The following is a 21,411-nucleotide window of genomic DNA, read 5'->3' on the forward strand; positions in this document are numbered from 1 at the left end:
TGTTGCATATTGTAGCATTTCCTTCTTTTTTTTTTTTAATTTTTTTTAACGTTTTATTTATTTTTGAGACAGAGAGAGACAGAGCATGAACGGGGGAGGGGCAGAGAGAGAGGGAGACACAGAATCGAAAGCAGGCTCCAGGCTCTGAGCCATCAGCCCAGAGCCCGACGCGGGGCTTGAACTCACGGACCGCGAGATCGTGACCTGAGCTGAAGTCGGATGTTTAACCGACTGAGCCACCCAGGCGCCCCTATTTCCTTCTTTTTTGTAAGGCTAAATAGTATTCTATTGTATGTATATGCTGTATTTTCTTTATCCATTCATCTGTTGAGTAATATTTAGGTTGTTTCCACATATTATCTATTGTGAATAATGTTGCAAGGAACATGAGAGTGGTAATTTCTCTTCAAGATCCTGATTTCAATTCCTTTGGATAAATATCCAGAAGTGGGATTACTGGGTCACATGGTAGTTCTTTTATTAATTTTTTGAGGAACTTCCATATTGTCTTCCACTGTGGCTGCACCAGTTTGCATTCCCACCAACAGTGCATGAGGGTTCCTTTTTCTCCACATCCTTACCAAAACTTGCTGTTTCTTTTTTTTTTTAAGTTTATTTATTTTGAGAGAGAGAGAGAGCAGGGGAGGGGCAGAGAGAGGGAGAGAGAGAATCCCAAGCAGGCTTCTCACTGTCATCACAGAGCTTGACATGGGGTTTAATCTCATGAAGAATATGACCTGAGCAGAAATAAAGAGTTGGACACTTAACTGACTGAGCCACCCAGGCGCCCCTTGTTTCTTGTATTGTTGATTTTATCCATTCTGAGAGGTGTGAGATGGTATCTGATTGTGGTTTTGATTTGCATTTCTCTTCTGATGAGTGATGTTGAGAATCTTTTCATATACCTGTTGCATTAGGTTGAAGAAGTTATTTTCTATTCCCACTTTCCTTAGTGTTTTATCAGGAAATCATGTAATTTTACCAACTTCTTTTCTGCACCTATTGAAATGATTATATGGGTTTTGTTTTCTTTTGTTGTTTGTTAGTATGTGAAGCTATATTGATTAAAAAAAAAAAACACTCATTTTTTTTATTTTACAGAAAGAGAGAGAGAGGAGAAGAGCAAAGGGAGAGAGAGAGAATCCTAAGCAGGCCCCACACTCAGAATGGAGCTGGACTTGGGGCTCAGTCCCACAACCCTGGGATCATGACCTGAGCTGAAATCAAGAGTCAGATGCAACCAACTGAGCCACCCAGGCGCCCCTACATTGATTGATTTTTGTTTTTTTGTTTTTTTTTTAATTTTTTTAACATTTATTTATTTTTGAGACAGAGAGAGACAGAGCATGAATGGGGGAGGGTCAGAGAGAGAGGGACACACAGAATCCAAAACAGGCTCCAGGCTCTGAGCTGTCAGCACGGAGCCCGACGCGGGGCTCGAACTCACGGACCGCAAGATCATGACCTGAGCCGAAGTCGGACGCTTAACCGACTGAGCCACCCACGCGCCCCCATTGATTGATTTTTGAATGTTAAAGCAACCCTGTGTTGCTGGGATAAGCTCCACTTGGTTGTAATATATTATCTTTTTAATATAATGTTGGAATAAATTTGCTAAAATTATGTTTATAATTTTTGCCTCTGTGTCATAAGGGATATTGGTCTTTAGATTTCTTTTTCTGTAATATCTTTATCTGGTTTTGGTATCAGAGTAATGCTGGTTCCATCGAATGGCTGGGAAGTATTCAAATTTTTGTAAGAGTTTGTATAGAGTTGATATTATTTCTTCCTTAAAATGCTTGGCATAATTCACCAGTGACACCGTCTCGGCCTGGAATTTTCTTTGTAGGAAGAATTTTAACTGGAAAGTCCATTTCTTTAATAGATATATAGTTACTCAGGTTATCTATTTCTTTGGTTTAATTGTAATCAAATACACATAGCATAAAGTTTACCATCTTGACCATTTTTAAGTGTAAAGTTCAGTGGTATTAAGTACATTTACATTGTTCTGCAACCATCACCACCATCCATCTCAAGAGCTCTTTTTATCTCACAAATCTGAAATTCTGTGTCCAGTAAACAACTGCTCCTCTACCCTGGCAACTATCTACTTCTTCTTGAGTGAGCTTTGGTAATTTGTATCTTTCAAGGAATTTGTACATTTTTATTAAGTTGTGGAATTTATTGGCATAAGTTTTTTAAATATTCTTTTATCCTTCTCGGTTTCTGTAGAATCTATAGTGATGTCACCTTTCATTCCTGATATTGGTAAGCTGTGCCTTCTCTCTTTTTGTCTTTAGAAGTCTTCATGTTTATCAATTTATTGATCTCAATGACCAGCTTTTAGTTTCATTAATTTTTTCCATGGTTTTCCTGTTTTCTATTTCCATTGATTTTCACTTTGATCTTTATTATTTCCTTTTTTCTGCTAACCTCACCTTTAAATTTTTAAAAATTTTTTATTTTAGAAAGAGAGAGAGGAAAGTGCAAGGGGTGGGGGAATGGGGCAGAGGGATAGAGAGAATCTTAGCAGGCTCAATGCTCAGTGTGGAACCCAACACAGGGCTGGAGCCCATGATGCTGGGATCATGACCTGAGCTGAAATCAGAGTTGGACACTCAACCGACTGAGCCACCCAGGCACTCCATACCTTACATTTACTTTTCTTTTTCTAGTTTCTTTATTTTTTAATTTTTTTAAGTTCATTAATTTTTGAAGGAGAAAGAGAGAGAGACAGAGAGAGAGACAGAACGCTAGTGAGGGAGGGGCAGAGAGAGAGAGAGGGACAGGGAGACACAGAATCTGAAGCAGGCTCCAGGCTCTAAGCTGTCAGCACAGAGCCCAACACAGGGCCAAATTCATGAGCCATGAGATCATGACCTAAGCTGAAGTCGGACACTTAACCAACTGAGCCACCCAGGTGCCCCTTCTTTTTCTAGTTTCTTATGGTGGAAGCCAAGGTAATTGATTTTAGACCTTTCTTAGTCCTTTCTTCTTTTCTAATATTGGCATTCAGTGTTATAAATTCATCCACAAGTACTGCTTTAGTGGCATCCCAGAAATACTAATATGTTGAATTTTTAGTTTCATTCAGTTCAAAATGTTTTCTGATACCAATGTTTCTTTCTTCTTTGATCCATGAGTTATTTTAAAATGTATTATTTAATTTCCAAATATTTAGTGATTTTCCAGACATCTTTCTGTTATCAACTTCCAATTCAGTTCTATTGTGGTCAGATAAAATACTTTGTATAACGTGAATCTTTTTGCATCTATTGAGACCAATTTCATGACCCAGCATAAAGTCTCTCTTGGTAATAGAGGGCATCTGCTTCATGCTGGTGTCCTGACAACTTTGCATATATCTGCACACTTCATGGAAGCAAGGCTTAACCACAGCTGATCTAAGTCTTGGCAGAAGATACGATTTCCCAGAACATTAGAACATGGGAAGCTTGTGAGAAGCTGCTACAAGATAATTTCCCACTCACTTTCCTATCTTTTTTAAAGGTTTTTTAAAAGTAATCTCTACACCCATTGTGGCCCTGAAACCTACAACCTCAAGATCAAGAGTTGCCACGTTCCACCGACTGAGCCAGCCGGGTGTTGCTCACTTTCCTTTTTTTCCCCCCAAATTACAAGAAAGTATTTTTTTCCAAGAAAGGCTTTTAATAAAATGAGGCACAATGTTTGATAAGGCAAAATTCACACAGAGGGTTAAAATAGCATCACATTCTCTTGTGTGTCCTTTGGGAAAAAAGGAGGTATAGAATTGAAGTAGCTTAAATATTTTTTAGAGCATTTACCATTACAAAGTAATATATAAATTTGATGCAGTTAACTATATCTTGTTCTGAAAAGAAAATTTAATTGTTGAATCATGTTACTGAATTACATTTATTGTTATCATTAAGTTTTAAATATCTATATATTTATATAGATATCCCTAATTCACAAGATTTCAAATACATAAAATTAAGAAATCAGATAATGAAAAGTAATTTGACTAAAGTAAAAGTACATATATTTTCAACATCCTTTTTTGATAAAGTCCCAAACTTTATAAAAAGTTAAAGTTAAAATACTGGTAATTTAAAATATTTCTCCCATGATATTTTTGTTTCTCACGAATACAAAGTGGGCTCAGAAATGCAACAAACACCAATTATAGGCACACAGGTTTCTCCGTGATTGTATTGTTGTAAAGTGATTGTTGCAAGTTAATATTCCTTCTCAATAACATACATCCATCCCATCACATCAGTGACCACCACATCAACGTCAACCATTAAAGCTTAAAGGGATTCCCTTAAAACATCAGTTGTAACAATGGAATACTACGTGGCAATGAGAAAAAATGAAATATGGCCTTTTGTAGCAACATGGATGGAACTGGAGAGTGTGATGCTAAGTGAAATAAGCCATACAGAGAAAGACAGATACCATATGGTTTCACTCTTATGTGGATCCTGAGAAACATAACAGAAACCCATGGGGGAGGGGAAGGAAAAAAAAAAAAAAAAAAAAAAAAAAAAAAAAAAAAAAGAGGTTAGAGTGGGAGAGAGCCAAAGCATAAGAGCCTGTTAAAAACTGAGAACAAACTGAGGGTTGATGGGGGGTGGGAGGGAGGGCAGGGTGGGTGATGGGTATTGAGGAGGGCACCTTTTGGGATGAGCACTGGGTGTTGTATGGAAACCAATTTGACAGTAAATTTCATATATTAAAAAAAAAAAAAAAAAAAACATCAGTTGTAGACAGAAGAACTAACCAACTTAGTAATGTTTTTGTAGTACCATCTCTCACTTTCCTATCTTTGAGGGAGAATTTTTCATTGTCTTACAAGTTCTGATGAGGTATAAGGTTTTCTGTCTCATCCTGACCCCTCAGTGTATAGCTGCACGCTATAAAAGTGCTTAGGGACAGGGTGTTCTGATACTGGTGTTGCAATCATCTGGCCCTTTTGTTTTGGTGTTATCCTATGGGGCAAAAGATATGGGTAGCTGACACCTTTGCTACTCTTGTTTTTGCTATGTAAGTAACAAACTGAATCTAGCAAAGGTTTGTTATTTCTTGACCAAATATTTCAGCCTTGCTTGACAGGTAAATTTTTTGTGTGCATTTGAGATGAGTGTTATTCTGTTGTTGGATGGAATGTTTTATAAATATCAGTCAGATCAAGTTGGTTGCTACTGTTGCTTTAAGTCTACCATATTCCTGCTGATTTCCTGCCTACTTTTTCTATGAATAATGTAAATAGGAATAAGGAAATTTGCAACTGTAATTGTGAATTCGTCCATTTCTCTTTGAAGTTCTATCAATGATTGCTTCATGTGTTTTGAAGCTCTGTTGCTATGTGCATAAATGTTTAAGATAAATGTTTATCCTTTGTAATAACCTTTACTCTGAAATCTACTTTGTCTGATATCAGTATAGCAATTCCATCTTTTTTTAACAACTAGTGTTAGCGTGGTATATCTTTTTCCATCCTTTTATTTTTAACCTATTTGTGCCTTTGTATTTAAAGTGTGTTTCTTACAGGCAGCATTTAATTAGTTCTTGCTTTTTATCCAAAGTGGCGATCTTTGTCTTTTAAGTGGATATTTACGTCATTTATCTTAAAGTGATTAGTGCGATAATGTGATATAATAAAGTTTGAGTATATCATCATCTTACTATTTGTTTTCTATTTGTTCTTTGTTCCTTTTTCTCACTTCTTCCATCTTCTTTTGGATTAATCAGAAAGTTTTAACTATTTCTTTTTATCTCCTATGTTAGTTTGTTATCTGTAACTCTTGGATTTGTTATTTTAGTGGTTGGTTTAGCATTTGTAGTATACATTTTTAACTTATAGTATGCCTCTTTAACTGATATACTACTTCATGGATCATATAAGGACCATATAGTAATAAGTTTCCGTTTATTCCTTCCCGACCTTTATGCTATTGTTTTCATGCATCTTACTTTTACATATGTTATAAACACCACAAAACATTGTTGTTGTTTTTGATTAGTCAATTATCTTTTATTTTTAAATTTTTTAAATTTATTTATTTTGAGAGAGAGAGAGGGAGAGAGGGAGAGAGAGACAGAGAGAGAGAGAGAGAATGAGCAGGGGAGAGGCAGAGAGAGAGAGAGAATCCCAATCAGGCTCCACACATCAGTGCATAGCCCAATGCAGGGCTTGGACCCACAAACTGTAAGATCATGACCTGACTGAAACCAAGAGTTGGTCGCTCAACCAACTGAGCCACACAGGCACCCTCATCAATTATCTTTTAAAGAGATGTAAATAATAAGAAAAATATATTCTATATTTATCTATGTAGTTACCATGTCCAGTGCTCTTCATTTCACTGTGTAGATCCAGATTTCAACCAGATATCATTTTCCTTCTGCCTGAAGGGTGTTCTTTTACATTTCCTGTTTTGCTGTTCTAATGGTGTTGAATTCTTTTAGCTGTTTAATGGCTAAAAATATCTTTATTTTTTCCCATGTTTTTACAAGACATTCTTACTAGGTATGGAATTCTAGGTTAACAATTTCTTTTTCAGTACTTTAATATGTCATCCCACGGTCTAATGGCCTCTCCGGTTTCTGGTGAGAAACTAATAGTAAATCTTATTGAAGATCACTTGTATGTCCTGCTTTTGTGATTCTCTCTCTTGGTGCCTTTAAGATCCTTTTTCTTTATGTTTTGAAAGTTTGATTATGATATGTCTGGGTATGTATCTCTTTAAATGTATCCTACTTGGAGTTCTTTAGTTTCTTGGATGTACAGATTGTTTTTCATCAATTTGGAAAGATTTTGACTGATCTTCAGTCATCTCCAACCACCTATTCAACATCTCTACATGATATCCCATAAGCATTTTAGACTCCAGAAAAAAAAAACCAAACTCCCAATTTCCCATCTCAGATCTGCTCCTCCAGCTGACTCCCAGGTGAATCAAAACCTTTTGACTCATTCTTGACTCCTATCTTTCTCACACCCTATATCCAATCCATCAACATATCCCTTCAGCTCCACCTTCAAAATAATTCCAGAATGCATCTTATCTCTTCCACTACCCAGTGTCAAAGCCACCAAAAACCATTGTCTGATTTATTGCAATAGCCTCCTAACTGCCCTCCTTGCTCCCCCTTTCCCTGCCCCCACCTTGGTCTTCACATAGCAGCCAGCTTTTCACAAAGCCAGGAAGCCTTTGGAAAGGCAAGTCTGGTCACATCTCTGTCCTCTCCTCCAAACTCCCCAGTGATTCCCTAACTCACTCAGAACAGAGCCAAAGCCTTCAAAAAAAAAATTTTTAACCAAACCTTTAAAATGGCCTACAAGGCCCTGTATGATCTTTTCCCAACCCCATACCTCTGTGACCTCACCTCTCAAGCTGTATTGATATCCTTCCTGTTCTTTTTGCCTACCATGCTCTTCCCCAAAATTTCCATAAGACTCATTCCCTCTCTTCCTTCAGGTCTCTTCTCAAATGTCACCTTAGCACAAAAGCTTCTCTGAGCACCCCAAATAAAATAGCAACCCCTACCTCTACTCCAGCTCTTCCTATATTCTAATCCTTTTTCCCTTCATAGCATTTATGTATATGTCCACCACCTTTCTCTTTAGAGGACAAGGATATTGATCTGCTTACTTTTCTATTCCCAACATTTCATACAGTGTGCCTGTTTTAGGGATTTAATAAATGAATGAATGAATGTTCAATGATAAATGAAGACCTGTGGAAATCAAGATGCTACTTTTCAAAACATCAAAGTAAAACTTAAATGATTCTTCCAGCCACAAACAATCCATTTTCCAGGATGCATTGAAGTGGAAGTTTAATTCAGTGTGTCACACCCACAAAAGAAGGTAAAACATTCCAAGGAGGGGCCCTAACTTTAGTTGGCCCAACTGGGTCTGAGCAGAGTGATGTTTAGCTTCAAGATTCATGCATTGAGAAAATTTTTGACTGAGATGTAAATTCTTATAACTCATTTCCATGAATCTGGAATACCTAAATGTTCATCCAAGTTTGGATTTCTTCAACAGGTTACTCTGTCATTGAAACTTGGTCCTTTCAATCCTGAAACCTTTCCTCATAACAACTTTATATAACAGGAATGTGCATCATTCTTCATTTTCTGGTGAGTGTCCCATTAACATATAACATTAATAAACAGACCACTTGTTTGAAAAGCAAACTAAGAGGACTTAAACACCTAGGAACCCATCTTTATTCAAATACAATGTCAAGCCCTATTTACTCAAGTATAAAGATGAGGTAAAACATTCATTGTGGAAGTGAGGATGGGTTGGTACCTTTATAACCAGAAGTTTTAACAGCACTGATTAAAAGTTCTAAGTGTGGTCTGGGATCCGTGGGGGTCCTTGAGACTCTTTTAAGGTGTCTGGAGGTCAGAAGTATGTTCATGACACCAAGACATTATTTGCCTTTTTCATACTCATTCTCTCACAAGTGCATAGAATTTTTATCAGGACACCAAATAGGTGATATCACAAGAGATTGAATTCAGGAGCAGATATGAGAATCTAGCTGTTTTCTATTAAACCAAACATTAAAGAGACTTGCAGAAATGTAAAATGCCCCTCTTCTCACTAAATAGTTTTTGTTGTTGTTTTGGAAAAATTCTATCTATGTTAACATGTGATTTTTTTTTTTTTAAAGGATGACAATTCTTTAGGAATATAGCTTTTAGGGGAGCTCCAAGCACATTTTCCTCCCTCCATCCTGATAGGCTGCTGGCTTTTATTGGTATGATGGAGCTGGGTAGAGAGGGGCAGGAATAAGGCAAATTAAAATGACACAAAGCTCATTCCTACCAAGATTCAGGCATTTTTCTTGAATGGATGCTCCTCAGATTGTTTCAAGTATTTGGCTAATGTAGAAAATTCTCAGAAAGTTAATTTGGACCTTTTTTGGCTATTGTTGTTGGCTAGTGTTTTCATTACCTTTATGGAGGAATGGATTTGGAGGTTCCTTACTCTGTCATTCAGAACGTACTATCCTCTTTTAAAGATGTTGCCCTACTGTCTTCTTGTTGCATTGTTTGCTGACAAGAAAGCTGTCATTCTTCTCTTTTTCTCCTTTAGGTAACACATCTTTTATCTCTGGCTGCTGGTAGGATTTCATCTATTATCATTGGTTTGGAGTAATTTGATTACGATGTGCCTTTGTGTAGTATTTTCCAACTTTCTTGTACTGGAGATCATTGAACTTCTTGGATCTGTCCGTTTATATTTTTTATTAATTTTGGAAAGTTTTAGGACATTATTTCTTCACGTACTTTTTCCGTCCCCCTTCCTCTCCTTTGGGGATTTTATTTCAAATGGCATATTAGGCCATTTGAAATTGTTCCATAGCTCATTTATGCCTTATTTATTTATTTATTTATTTATTTATCTGTTTCGTTTGTTAGTTTCTATTGCTATGACTTCAAGTCACTAATGTTTTTCTTTTGTGATGTCATTAATCCCATTTGGTGTATTTTTCTATAATTCACATACCACATAATTCATCATTTAAAGTGTACAATTCATTTAGTATACTGTTGTTCAACCATCACCACAATCAGTTTTAGAACATTTTCATCTCCCCCAAAAGAAACCCCATACCCCTTAGCAGTCATTTCCCTTTCCTTCCTAATCAAAGTCCCCCCACCCCCATGCCATCACTACTGCCATCAGCCCTAGGCAACTACTAATCCACTTTCTGTCTCTAAGGACTTGCCTATTCTGGACATCTCATAAATGGAATCATATAATATGTGGTCCTCAGGGTGCCCGGGTGGCTCAGTCAGCTAAGCATTGGACTCCTGGTTTCAGCTCAGGTCATGATCTCACAGTTTCATGGGTTTGAGCCCTGCATCAGGCTCTGCACTGGCAACATGGAGCCTGCTTGGGATTCTCCCTCTCTCCCTCTCTGCTCCTCCCCCACTTGCGCTCTGTCTCTCTCAAAATAAATAAATAAAAACACTTCTAAAAAAAAACAACATGTAGTCCTTTGTGACTGGCTTCTGCCACTTAGTATACTAGTTTCAAGGTTCTTCCATGTTGCAGTATGTCCTGCTTCTTTTATGCCTGGTCATGCTTGTTTGGATAACAGAAATTGTAAATTTTACTTTTTTAGGTGCTGGGTTATTATTATTATTATATTATTCCTATAAATTTTCCTGACCTTTGTACTGATATAGTTACTTGGAAACAGTTTCCTCTTTCAGAGTCTACCTCTTATGATTTGTTAAGTGGGTCTCAAGCAGTACTAAGTCTACAGCTAATTATTTACCACCATTGAGGCAAGACCTTCCTGTGTGTTCTATGCCCTACAAATTAGGAGTTTTCCCAGTCTAGCTTGTAGAAGCAAGAACTATTCTCTGCCTATGTACCAGGCCCTGTTCCCTCTAATTCATTTGGATGGGCCTTTCCCTAGCCTTAGGTAGTTTTCTCAAATGCATGCACTGATCACTGCTCTGCTCACAGGGACCCTCTGCAGATTTCTGTGCTTCTCTCTCTTTGCAGCTCTCTCCTGATACTCTGTCTTTGAACTCTAAGTGCCCTTGTCCCTCTGGACTATCTTAACTTAGGGAGGCCTGATGTCTGTGTCTTGGAAACCACTGTTTGATGTATTTTGTCTGGGTCTTTTGGGGGGTGTGTTTCATGTGAGAGGGAAAATTTAGTCCTTGTTACTCTATCTTGACTGTAAGTAAATAACTGAGGGGTTTATTTCTGACACCTTTTGATAGGGAGACCAACAGAATTTGAAAATGACAATGGAGAATAATCAGTTGAGCATGATGTCTGCTATTTGACTTGAGTGACAAACTGGGTGTTGTGGTCCCATTGGTTGAGATGAGGGAGACAAGAGGGTGTTTGAACCAAGAAAATGTGAGAGATCTGTTTGGGTGGGTTAAATCTGAGATACTTTATGAGATATCCACAGGAAGACGCCAAACAGGCCATAGCATATATGAGTCTGGTGTTCAGGAAAGAGGTCTAGGCTATAGGCCTAAATTAGTGGATCTCCAAAACATTTGCAAAAATTAAAGCTATGAAACAAGATGAAGTCACCTAGGGAGAGTATATTGGCTACAAAAGTAAGGGGACCAGGATACTCTAATATTTGGAAATTGGATAAAGGCGAAGAGTAGCCAGAAATGTAAGAGAAAACCAAGAGAATGAGAGAAAGAAACTGTGGAATGCATTGGGCAGTCACAGGAGAGAGTAGGGAAGTGACTGCTGCTTAGTCAAGATGATTATTCATGGGTGATCTGGTTAAGAGCAGTGTCTGAGACATAGGAGTGGCAGAACCCAAACTAAATTAAGTTAAATATGGTCTGGGACATGAGAAAGTAGAGACCGAAGAAAGCCAGAAGATTAGCTTTGCTGAGGATCACAGCACACCTAGAATATGGAGGCCAAATTCACAGTATGTTGAGAACACCATACATGAAACAACCTAGATGGCCATCAGTAAGAGAAGAGTTGAACAATGCTACGTTTATTCCACAGAATTCCATGAATCAGTTAAAAAGGTGGAATTTTTAAAAATTGGGGGGGGGGGCTGGGTGGCTCAGTCAGTTAAGCGTCTGACCTCAGCTCAGGTCATGATCTCGAGATTTGTGGGTTCGAGCCCTGCACTGGCCTCTATGCCAAGAGCCCAGAGCTGCTTCAGACTCTCTGTCTCCCTCTCTCTCTCTCTCTCTCTCTCTGCCCATCCCCCCCCCCCACTCGCGCTCTGTATCTCAAAAATAAACATTTTTTAAAAATTAAAATAGATAAATTTTAACGTTGGAATTAAACATATCCATTATATATTAGCCAAAAATTTAAGAAGCGTCAAAACAACACTTAAGTGGAGCGCCTGGGTGGCTCAGTCAGTTAAGCGTCCGACGTCAGCTCAGGTCATGATCTCGCGGTCCGTGGGTTTGCGCCGGGTAGGGCTCTGTGCTGACAGCTCAGAGCCTGGGGCCTGTTTCAGATTCTGTGTCTCCCTCTCTCTCTGTCTCAAAAATAAACAAATGTTAAAAGAAATTAAAAAAAAAATACTTAAAAAAAAAGTAAAGGATGGGTACATTGTATCAATATCAATAACCTGATTGTAAATATTTTACTATAATGTTACATGTTACCCTTGGAGGAAACTGTTACAAATACATCTCGTTTCTCTGTATTATTTCCCCAAACCACACGTGAATCCACAACTACCTCAAACGTTAAAAGTTGAATTAAAATGTATTTCCAGTATGTACATAATTGGTTTCTTTTTCCACAGGAAGCATTATACCTCTTACCATTAAAAACCCCCTTTTCATTTTGTAAACAAAACCAAGCAAGGGGATGGAATCTCATCCCTGACTTCCCCTGGGCAAGGCGTTGCGGCTTTACCGGGTCTCCAGGTCCGCCCCCGCCTCGGGCCTCCCCCCTCCCCGCCTCTCTAGAAATCTGGGAAGACTAGTATTTCCAACAAGGAAGGCCCCTCTAGCCCACCTTGGAGGTCCAAATCTTGCTAGCCCAGAAAGTTGACGCCTCTCGCCCTCAGAGCAGGACAGAGCGGGGGAATGCTCGGCCCTCTTCCTCTCCGCGAAGGGAGGGGTCCCTCTCGCCCACCCTCCTCTGCTCCCTCAGACAGGCCCTTGAGCATCCTCCCCGGAGGACGCCACTATCACTTGCATGGCTCCAAAGACCTGGAACCCAGGGGAGGAGGGTTGCGGCCGCAAATGAGTCATTTCCGGTCACAGACTCCCTCCCCCGGAAGTGAGACCTGATGTAAACACCAGAGCCGGGCGTCAGGGCCCGGGAGGTCAGAAAACCGGGCCGCGGGCGGCACCGACGGCTGGGGTTGGAATCGGGAACGCGCGGAGATCAGGTCAGTGCAGGCAGCGGGAAACTGGGGCAAGATTCCGGAGTTGCTCCGAACCTGGAGGAGGGTCCAGTGGGAGGGTTCCATGAACAGAGGTTTTGGTGAATGGTGGGAGGGGGGTGTCTAGGACAAGGAGTTTAAGTGAGTGCTGGTGTTGGAAGGAGTATGAGGGCGGTCTTGGACATGAAGAAGTGGAGGGAGGTAAGGCATCCCGGAGCAAAGTTCTTGGGTGGCACGGGTCTTTGCAATGGTGGTCCGAAAAAGGGACCTTGAAAGGTGGGGCTGTCCAAAGAATGAGTCTTTGGAGAGTGAGGCGGTCTGGTGGAGGTGGTACAAGAGCGGAAAGTAGGTTTGAGCTCCTGGAGGATGGGGAACGGGTGTGCTTGGGCAAAAGTCTTGGGGTGATGGGGATTTGAAGGGAGCGTGGGGGCTTTAGGACAGGAATCTTAGAGGGGTCCGGGGCAGGCGTCTTGTTGGGTTAAGTTGTTCCAGGTAGGGGTTTGGGGAGGTATGTCCTGGGCAAGAGTCTTGATGGAGGAGGGGTGCCCTGGGGCAGGGTGTTTGGGGAGAGGATAGAGAATCTGGAGGAAGAATGTAAGGGGGATGAGATTCCTGGGGGTAGGTTCTAGTCAGTCTATGTTGGAGGAAATGACAGCAAAGCACATGGAAGGGAATGTTCCAGGAGTGGGCGATTTGGAGTGATAGGGGAATCTGATGTAGAGTCTTTAGGGCATAAGGAGGTCTTGGGGAACATCCAGGCTGACCCGGGTTGGGCAGAAGTTAGCATGGCATGAGAAGAGGTCATCTGGGGCTAGGCATGGGATCCTGAAGGGGTTTGGAGAAGCCTGTGAGGAGGGGAGGTGTGAGAGGGCTCTGAGATGGTGGAATTGGCTGGGAGCCTCAGAAGGCATGAGGAGAGGTGGTCCTGTGGATGATGGACCAACCATAGCAGGTCTCGGGGCCAGGTCAGGGAGGTGTGGGAAGAAGTGGATGACCTAGCCTCATTTCCCTGCTTATTGACAGGTGGAGTTGGATGCTAGGTCCAGGTGTGAAGATGAGAAGTGGTTCTAGGCCATGTGGGGCATTAGAGCCAGGATTGGCTGGGGGTGGGGAAGAGATATCACTAACCCTCTACCCCCATTACTTCCTGACATGCATTGAGGGCCACGGAGTAAGAAAGAAATGGGGAATACAGGTCAGGGTAGGGCTGGAGCTGGGCTCATCCAAGTGTGAGAAGATGGGGAAATTCCTGGCCATGCTCTTTGGGATCTTAGGAGATTAGTGTGGAGACCCCAGAACTATCCCTCTTTTTTCTTTTTTGTTTTCTTCAGTCCTGCTGGCTGCAGAAAGTGGCAGAGGAGGAGGAGGAGGAAGAAGAAATCCACTGGGAACAGGAGTTCTAGGACTTGAAGGGCAAACCCCAGGACTCTTCCCAACCCTACCCCCATCTGTGTCCAGGGAAGCAGTCCTGGACCATGACTCAGCAGCCACTTCGAGGAGTGACCAGTCTGCGTTTCAACCAAGACCAAAGTGAGAGAGGCTTGTGCCTGCACCCTTGTGGATTGGAGGGAGGGATGGAAAGAATGGCCAGAGGTGGGCCATGGCTTCCACCTGGGCATCCTTTGAAGCAGCCGAAAATCCCCCCCTCCCCAGGCTGCTTTTGCTGCGCCATGGAGACAGGTGTGCGCATCTACAATGTGGAGCCATTGATGGAGAAGGGGCATCTGGGTGAGCCATTGGTGGAGGAGGGGCAATGGGCAGAAGGGACGGGCTGGGCATTGGCTGCCACCCCTACTGACATCCTGGTCCTTGTCCAGACCATGAGCAGGTGGGCAGCATGGGCCTGGTGGAAATGCTGCACCGCTCCAACCTGCTGGCCCTGGTGGGTGGTGGTAGCAGCCCCAAGTTCTCAGAGATCTCAGGTAAGTGCCCTCATCCCATCCCGCCCTTGGCCCAGAAACCCCGGAATCCTGGCCTCCTTCAGGCACCCCGAGGCACTGGCAGATGAAGATGTCAGAGCACCTCAGAGTCCCACAGTGAGGCCTACAGCTTGGAAGTCATGGATCTTATCGCTTGAGAAGCTTGGTGTCTTGCCTTCACTTAACACTTATTGAATGCCTCCTGTATGCCATGTCCTTACCTATGGAGCGCTTGCTATAAGCCTGGTACTGTTCTATGCACTTTATATATATTAACTTATTTAATCCTCACAGTAACTCCATGTGGTAGGAAGTATTGTTATCCCCAATTTTACAGATGAAGAAACTGAGGCTTAGGGAGGTTAAGTGGCTTTTCCAAGGTCACACAACCAACAGGTCTTAAAATATTGGTGCTGTCTCCCCAGTATCCTCTTGCTTTGAGCCTCAGGACACATCTTGTTCTAAGGGTTTTGTTGATCCCACTGGGACATGGCAAGAGATGCCCTAGGCAAGTCACAGAGCCCGAGGATTCATCACAGAAATCTTCTAGGGATACGGACTGGGACCCTGGAGGCAGAAATAGTTACTAATGGGAGTTACAGTCCTGAATGTGAGTCCCTGCTTGGGTTGCTCATGGGCAGTGAGGTTCTTGGCCAAGATACTCAACCTCTTCAAGCCTCAGTTTCTTCATCTGTAAATGAGTATGTAACAGTTTTAGAAACCTATTCTCAGAAATCACATCCACAAGTGCTCATGCCGTATGAAGCCCAATGCTGGGTGTTAACAAAAGGTTAAACAAGTGGGTTGAGGTCCCATGGGGAGTAGGGGTGGGTCTTGTGTCACCAGGGCTGCCCCTCACCCTAAACCTTGGCCCCGACAACGCACCCACCTGCCCAACAGTGCTGATCTGGGACGATGCCCGGGAGGGCAAGGACTCCAAGGACAAGCTGGTGCTGGAGTTCACCTTCACCAAGCCAGTGCTGGCTGTGCGCATGCGCCATGACAAGTGAGCCTGAGGAGGACTGGGGTGGGGGAGGTAGGAGGTCCCCACAGCAGGCAAGAGGGTTAGTCCTGCATGGGCATCCCGCCATCCCCTCATGGCCATCCTGTGTTGTGTGTTGCCCACAGAATTGTGATCGTGCTGAGGAACCGCATCTACGTGTATTCCTTTCCCGACAACCCCCGAAAGCTGTTCGAGTTTGATACCCGGGACAACCCCAAGGGTGAGAGGACCCAGATGTGCAGGTGTGAGGTCAGGAGGCAGTGGATGGGGCAGAGGGGCAGAAATGAGAGGTTGGAAGGGGCACACCGGAAAATGGGGAAAGAGGGGCAGAGAGAGAGTCTTTGTGCAGAGGTGCTCAGATGGGCTGAGAGATGTTCATATTCCCAGTCAGTCCATCTTTCCAACCCTTGGCCAGTTCTCTGTCCCCACCCGAAGCCCCGTCCCACGCCCAGGTGCCCCAGATAGCAGAGCAGAAACACCAGCAGAGAGTAAGGACATGGCTGGCTGTGCCAGGGATCCTTGGACCTCCTGGGGCTGCCGCAGCTGCATCAGGAGGTGGAGAATCTGCCTCACTGCTGGGGAGCACTGCGGAGGGCAAGCTCCCTGAGGGTTCTGTGGGTAACATATATCATGGAAGGTCAAAGTCTTGGCCCTTATCCTGCTTCTGTCCATTCTGAGACCCTGCCTGGCCCCTGCATCCCCCCAACCCCGACACTTCATCCTCACACCCTAGGGCTCTGTGACCTCTGCCCCAGCCTGGAGAAGCAACTGCTGGTGTTCCCAGGACACAAGTGTGGGAGTCTGCAACTTGTGGTGAGCCATCCAGTGGGCAAGGGTAGGTGGGTAGGTGTGTGGGCTGGCTCCCCCTGTGGATGCTTGGCCCCTGCTTCCCATACCCCCAAGCCCAAACTGCTCCTTCCACCACAGGACCTGGCAAGCACAAAGCCTGGCACTTCATCTGCTCCATTTACGATCAATGCACATCAGAGTGAAGTGGCCTGTGTGTCTCTGAACCAGCCAGGCACTGTAGTGGCCTCGGCCTCTCAGAAAGGCACCCTTATTCGCCTCTTTGACACGCAATCCAAGGAGAAACTGGTGGAATTGCGCCGAGGCACTGACCCTGCCACTCTCTACTGGTGAGCACAGGATATGTGTGGCGGGCTGGTGACCCCATGTCACATGACACATGGGCATCACTGCTGGTCTGTCTTCCAGCATCAACTTCAGCCATGACTCCTCCTTCCTCTGCGCTTCCAGTGATAAGGGCACGGTCCATATCTTTGCTCTCAAAGATACCCGCCTCAACCGTCGCTCCGCGTGAGTACTCCCTGCCCTGCCCTGCCATGTCCCCAGTCCCCCTGCCCATGTACCACACCTGGGCTTAGCCAGTGCTGCCTGCAGGCTGGCTCGTGTGGGCAAGGTGGGGCCTATGATTGGGCAGTACGTGGACTCTCAGTGGAGCCTGGCGAGCTTCACCGTGCCTGCCGAGTCAGCCTGCATCTGCGCCTTCGGTCGCAATACTTCCAAGAACGTCAACTCTGTCATTGGTGAGTGGGAATAGCCCTTGACTGGGGGCACTGCATGGGCGAAGTCCTGCAATTTGGACCTGAAGGAATTTTAAGGCATGGGAAGCTAGAGTGGGTGGCTCGACTCCATCATCAGAGGGATGGCATGTGGACAGAGGTCTGGAGGTAGACCCTAGGACACCTGAAAGGATTGGAGTGTGTGGCTTCTGCAGCTTCTAACCTTTTGCTCATCCTCCCCCCTCTTCTAGCTATCTGCGTAGATGGGACCTTCCACAAATATGTCTTCACTCCTGATGGAAACTGCAACAGAGAGGCTTTCGATGTGTACCTCGACATCTGTGACGACGATGACTTTTAAGGACCCTGTGGGTTGTGCGAGGGACCTGCAGTGGCAGATTGCAAAGCCCTCAGGGGGTCAGGAGTACTGTGAAAGCTACCAGCCAGCGAGCATTAGTGGGGCAGGTGCCCACCTTCCACTCGGCAGTGCAAGACAGCTCACTTCACCCAAGCACTTCTTGGTGACTGTGTGCCGGCAGGGCCAGACTAGGGAAGCAGGGAGGGAGCAGACCCCCTGGGGCTCCCAGCCTGGAGACGACTGCTAGGGACCCAGAGGGAGTGCCCTAATTCAACCTGTGGGGATTAAAAAACCTTCCCAGAAAGAGATATCTCTGATGTGGTGAATATGAATAAAAGGCCCTTAATAGTATTTATGGCTGGACCTGGGGGGCATGGGTGGGGCCTGGAGGAGATGTAGCGGAAAAGGGCCTGCAGGGGTTTCCAAGTAGGTGTGACCTTCTTGGACCCTGACCGGAAAGAAGTGGCATCCTACCCAAGTCCCTCTGACAGTCCCTGTTTTTCTTTGCGTGTCCTCAAATGTCTGATTACCGTGGACTTGAGCCATCAGCACGGTCCAGAACTACCCGCTTGGGCGCCCCCACCCGGGGATGAGTGGGAACGCCTCGCGGGCGGCGGAGACTTAATTTCCCGGCAGCCCTTGCTGCCTCACAGCCCCGACGTGTTGTTGGCATTTCCGGTCACATGCATTGCTGCCGCTGCTCAATCTACTTAGGGGGTGAGCGTAGCAGCCGCTCGGTCCAGACTCCATTTCCCGGTGTCCCTCGCGGTGCAGCGGGGTGTTACGGGGGTTGTAGTCCGGCCGCTCTTCGGGCTGGTCCAGCTACTTCGACCGGCAGGATGTCGGAGGTGCGGCTGCCACCGCTACGCGCCCTGGACGACTTCGTTCTGGGGTCGGCGCGTCTGGCGGCTCCGGATCCTTACGACCGGCAGCGATGGTGCCACCGCGTCATCAACAACCTCCTCTACTACCAAACCAACTACCTTCTGTGCTTCGGCTTCGCACTCGCTCTGGCCGGGTGAGGGAGGGAGGGAGATGCCGGTTGGCTAGGGACGCCTGCAGGGCAAGAAGGGTGGACCCGCGGTATTTTGAGGAACGGGAGGGGGATGCAATGCTGGAAGGGGGAGTTCATTAGAAACGGAAAGCCTACGGGACAGGTGAGGGGGCACTTGAAGGAAGTCAACATGGTTAAAAGGAGTGCCTTGGGTGAGATAGGGCCTGAGGGGGATAGAGGGTTGAGAGGATGGAGAAATGTGGGACTGGAGGGAAACTGGGTATCGAGGTGGACCTAAAGATAAAAAGGTCCTGAAAGTGGGGGTAGGGGAGACGGATGTGAGTGATGCCCCCAGATTAAGGCAGCCCTGGAGGACTTTGGGCAGATACAGGGACGGGGACGTGGTCAAGTTGAAGGGTTGGGAGGGTGGGCTTGTGGGGGCTCTAGTTTGGGGGAGATCCTGGCTATGATTGGAACGCTCCAGGAGCAGGTACCTCTTGGGGAACTTGAACCAAGAGGGAAGACCCAGGGGTGGAAGGCTTGAGAGCAGAGAAGGATGGAGAACCCCTGGGAACTTGGGCAGGGTTGGAAGTTAAGAGTGGTACTGAAAGCCTGAAGGGGTTCTTGCAATGATGGAGAGAGGGATCTGTAAGAAGTGGGGAGTGGAAGGGGAATTTGAAGGGGAGGAAGTCTGGAAGGGTGTCTTTCTTGTAAGGACTCTGGACCCGGGGAGAGGGAAATGTATAGAGACATAAGGCCTGGAAGAGGAATCTACAGGCCTAGCTCCAAGGGTGGATTTAGGGGCGGGTTGGGGTGGGGCCTGAGGGGTTGGAGACGGGCCCTGCGGGGGTAGGGTTGGAACGAAAGAGCTGGGAGCCTGGAGGCCTAGGGGGATGGGAAGGCCTGAAGCGAAAGAGCTAAGGAAGATGGGACTGTAGGATCAACACCAAAGAAATGAGGGTCCACAGGGCTCCTGGGAGTCAGAAATCCTGGAGGGTGGACCTATTGGGAGACAGGGCTCGGGGAAGTTATTTGTTGGGCTGGAGGATCCGGAGAGAGGAGAACCAAAGCTCCTGGGGTCCGGGATTGAATGGACGGTGGTCCAGGAGGCTTGGAGGCTGGGCAGCTCTCTCCCCGTCTGCTGGACTAGCTTAGTTCCATTGTCCTCACAGGTACGTGCGCCCGCTGCATACCCTCCTAAGCGCGCTGGTAGTGACGGTGGCCCTTGGCGTGCTGGTGTGGGCGGCAGAGACTCAAGCAGCCGTGCGCCGTTGCCGCCGCAGCCACCCGGCCGCCTGCCTGGCCGCAGTGCTTGCCTTCGGCCTCCTTGTTCTCTGGGCCGCGGGCAGCGCTTGCACCTTCCTGCTAGGCGTCGCCGGACCTGTGCTTCGTGAGTATTCACTACCCTGAGACCGCCGAGAAAACGGCCAGCGCTTGCGCACAGTGGCAGCCCTGCCCTGCCCTGAGAAGAGGCCGAGAAACCAGGCAGGCACTTGGCCACACCCCCTTCACAAAGCGCCTTCCCTGGCTTTGCCTTCCCTCTTCTGGGAACGCCCCTCTTTAACTACCGCCTTTTCTGGCTTCCCTGTTGGTATTAAGTGTCTTCCACCAGCCACGTCCCAGTTGCTGTGCGCCCTCCCTGGCCACGCCCCAGCTGCAAAACTGTACTCAGCCACACTTTAAGATCGGAGGCATCCTGGCCACTTAAGACTCTGTTGGCCTGCCTGTGCTCCAATTCCCCTCCGTGGTCCCCCCACTGGCTAAAGCTGATGTCTCACCCCACTGACCCCACTCCTCTCGGCACTGCCCACAGTGATTCTGGTGCACGCCTCACTGCGCCTGCGGAACCTCAAGAACAAGATTGAGAACAAGATTGAGAGTATTGGTCTCAAGCGGACGCCAATGGGGCTGCTACTGGAGGCGCTGGGACAAGAGCAGGAGGCTGGATCGTAGGGGTCTAGGATTTGTACCCAAGACCTGGAGAATGCCACCCCCACCCTGGCCCTGTACTGGGACCCAGAGCCCTTTCCAAGCCCTTGAAATAGAGGGCCCCGTCCAGTTCAGAAAGCAGGACATCTGTGACCCTCCCCCTGATCAGCTCCCATTACCTAGGGGACCAGACTCTTCTTCAGCCCTGAACTTGAGGGCTTGGATACCCGAGCATCCATGGCCATCCTCAAACCCTGGACCCAGTGATACTCCCCCACCGCCGGTCTGGGACCCACCCATCTCCCACCCTCAGCGCCAAAGGTGGGATCTGGGCCCAAGGCATTCTCTTGAACCCTGGACTAAGGCTTTTCTAGACCCCCACCCCAGCTTTGAACCCAGATCAGGGCATTGCCAAATCTTGAACCCAGGACCCAAGTGTTCCCAGCCCCCATCAGGACAGAGGATTCAGGCATCCTGACCCTGTCGAACCCTTGGTTCCAGGTGACCCGAACCCTCTCCAGTCCCACTTGCCTCTCTCCAGCTCTGCTTAGTGATTCTGCTCCTCTCTCCAACATCCCACAGTGATGAGGACCAAGGGGTGGGGTGGGGGTAGCCCTGACCTGGAATGGGGCATCTGTATCAGTGTTACAGCAACAATAAAGACTGTTGCATCTCTCAAGCTGATTTGGGCCTCCTGGGTAAAGTCTGCATTTCAATGGCCAGAAGTGGCCTTCTGCTTTTTGATCCTGCTAGACTCTTTCTGACTAGGTCTTTTTGTGTCAAATACATGGACTGAAGGGGTGAGCTCTCAGT

General features: G+C 45.9%; 2 protein-coding genes across 6 annotated transcripts; both read left to right on the plus strand.

Moving 5' to 3' along the window:
• The first annotated feature begins 12,750 nt into the window (after nucleotides 1–12,750).
• Nucleotides 12,751–17,979, plus strand: WDR45 (WD repeat domain 45). Of its 5 annotated transcripts, none has more exons than XM_081793346.1 (11): nucleotides 12,752–12,878; nucleotides 14,204–14,402; nucleotides 14,526–14,600; nucleotides 14,690–14,794; nucleotides 15,689–15,797; nucleotides 15,920–16,014; nucleotides 16,528–16,607; nucleotides 16,722–16,930; nucleotides 17,010–17,111; nucleotides 17,196–17,341; nucleotides 17,569–17,979. In XM_081793346.1, exons 2-11 carry the CDS (start codon nucleotides 14,348–14,350, stop codon nucleotides 17,676–17,678), a joined length of 1,086 nt encoding a protein of 361 aa, XP_081649472.1. In that variant the 5' UTR covers nucleotides 12,752–12,878; nucleotides 14,204–14,347; the 3' UTR covers nucleotides 17,679–17,979. The 5 variants fall into 5 exon arrangements, with proteins under 5 accessions (XP_081649477.1, XP_081649472.1, XP_081649475.1 ...); XM_081793347.1 differs by having other exon boundaries at nucleotides 12,753–12,878; nucleotides 15,692–15,797; XM_081793351.1 differs by lacking the exon at nucleotides 17,196–17,341 and having other exon boundaries at nucleotides 12,751–12,878.
• Nucleotides 17,980–18,409: 430 nt separating this feature from the next.
• Nucleotides 18,410–21,282, plus strand: PRAF2 (PRA1 domain family member 2). The gene is made up of 3 exons (XM_081793352.1): nucleotides 18,410–18,693; nucleotides 19,842–20,059; nucleotides 20,483–21,282. The coding sequence occupies exons 1-3, from the start codon at nucleotides 18,515–18,517 to the stop codon at nucleotides 20,620–20,622; spliced, it is 537 nt and encodes a 178-aa protein (XP_081649478.1). The 5' UTR covers nucleotides 18,410–18,514; the 3' UTR covers nucleotides 20,623–21,282.
• Nucleotides 21,283–21,411: the final 129 nt, after the last annotated feature.

Source organism: Panthera onca, chromosome X (assembly GCF_046562875.1).
Source record: "Panthera onca isolate mPanOnc1 chromosome X, mPanOnc1 haplotype 2, whole genome shotgun sequence".
NCBI lineage: Eukaryota > Metazoa > Chordata > Mammalia > Carnivora > Felidae > Panthera > Panthera onca.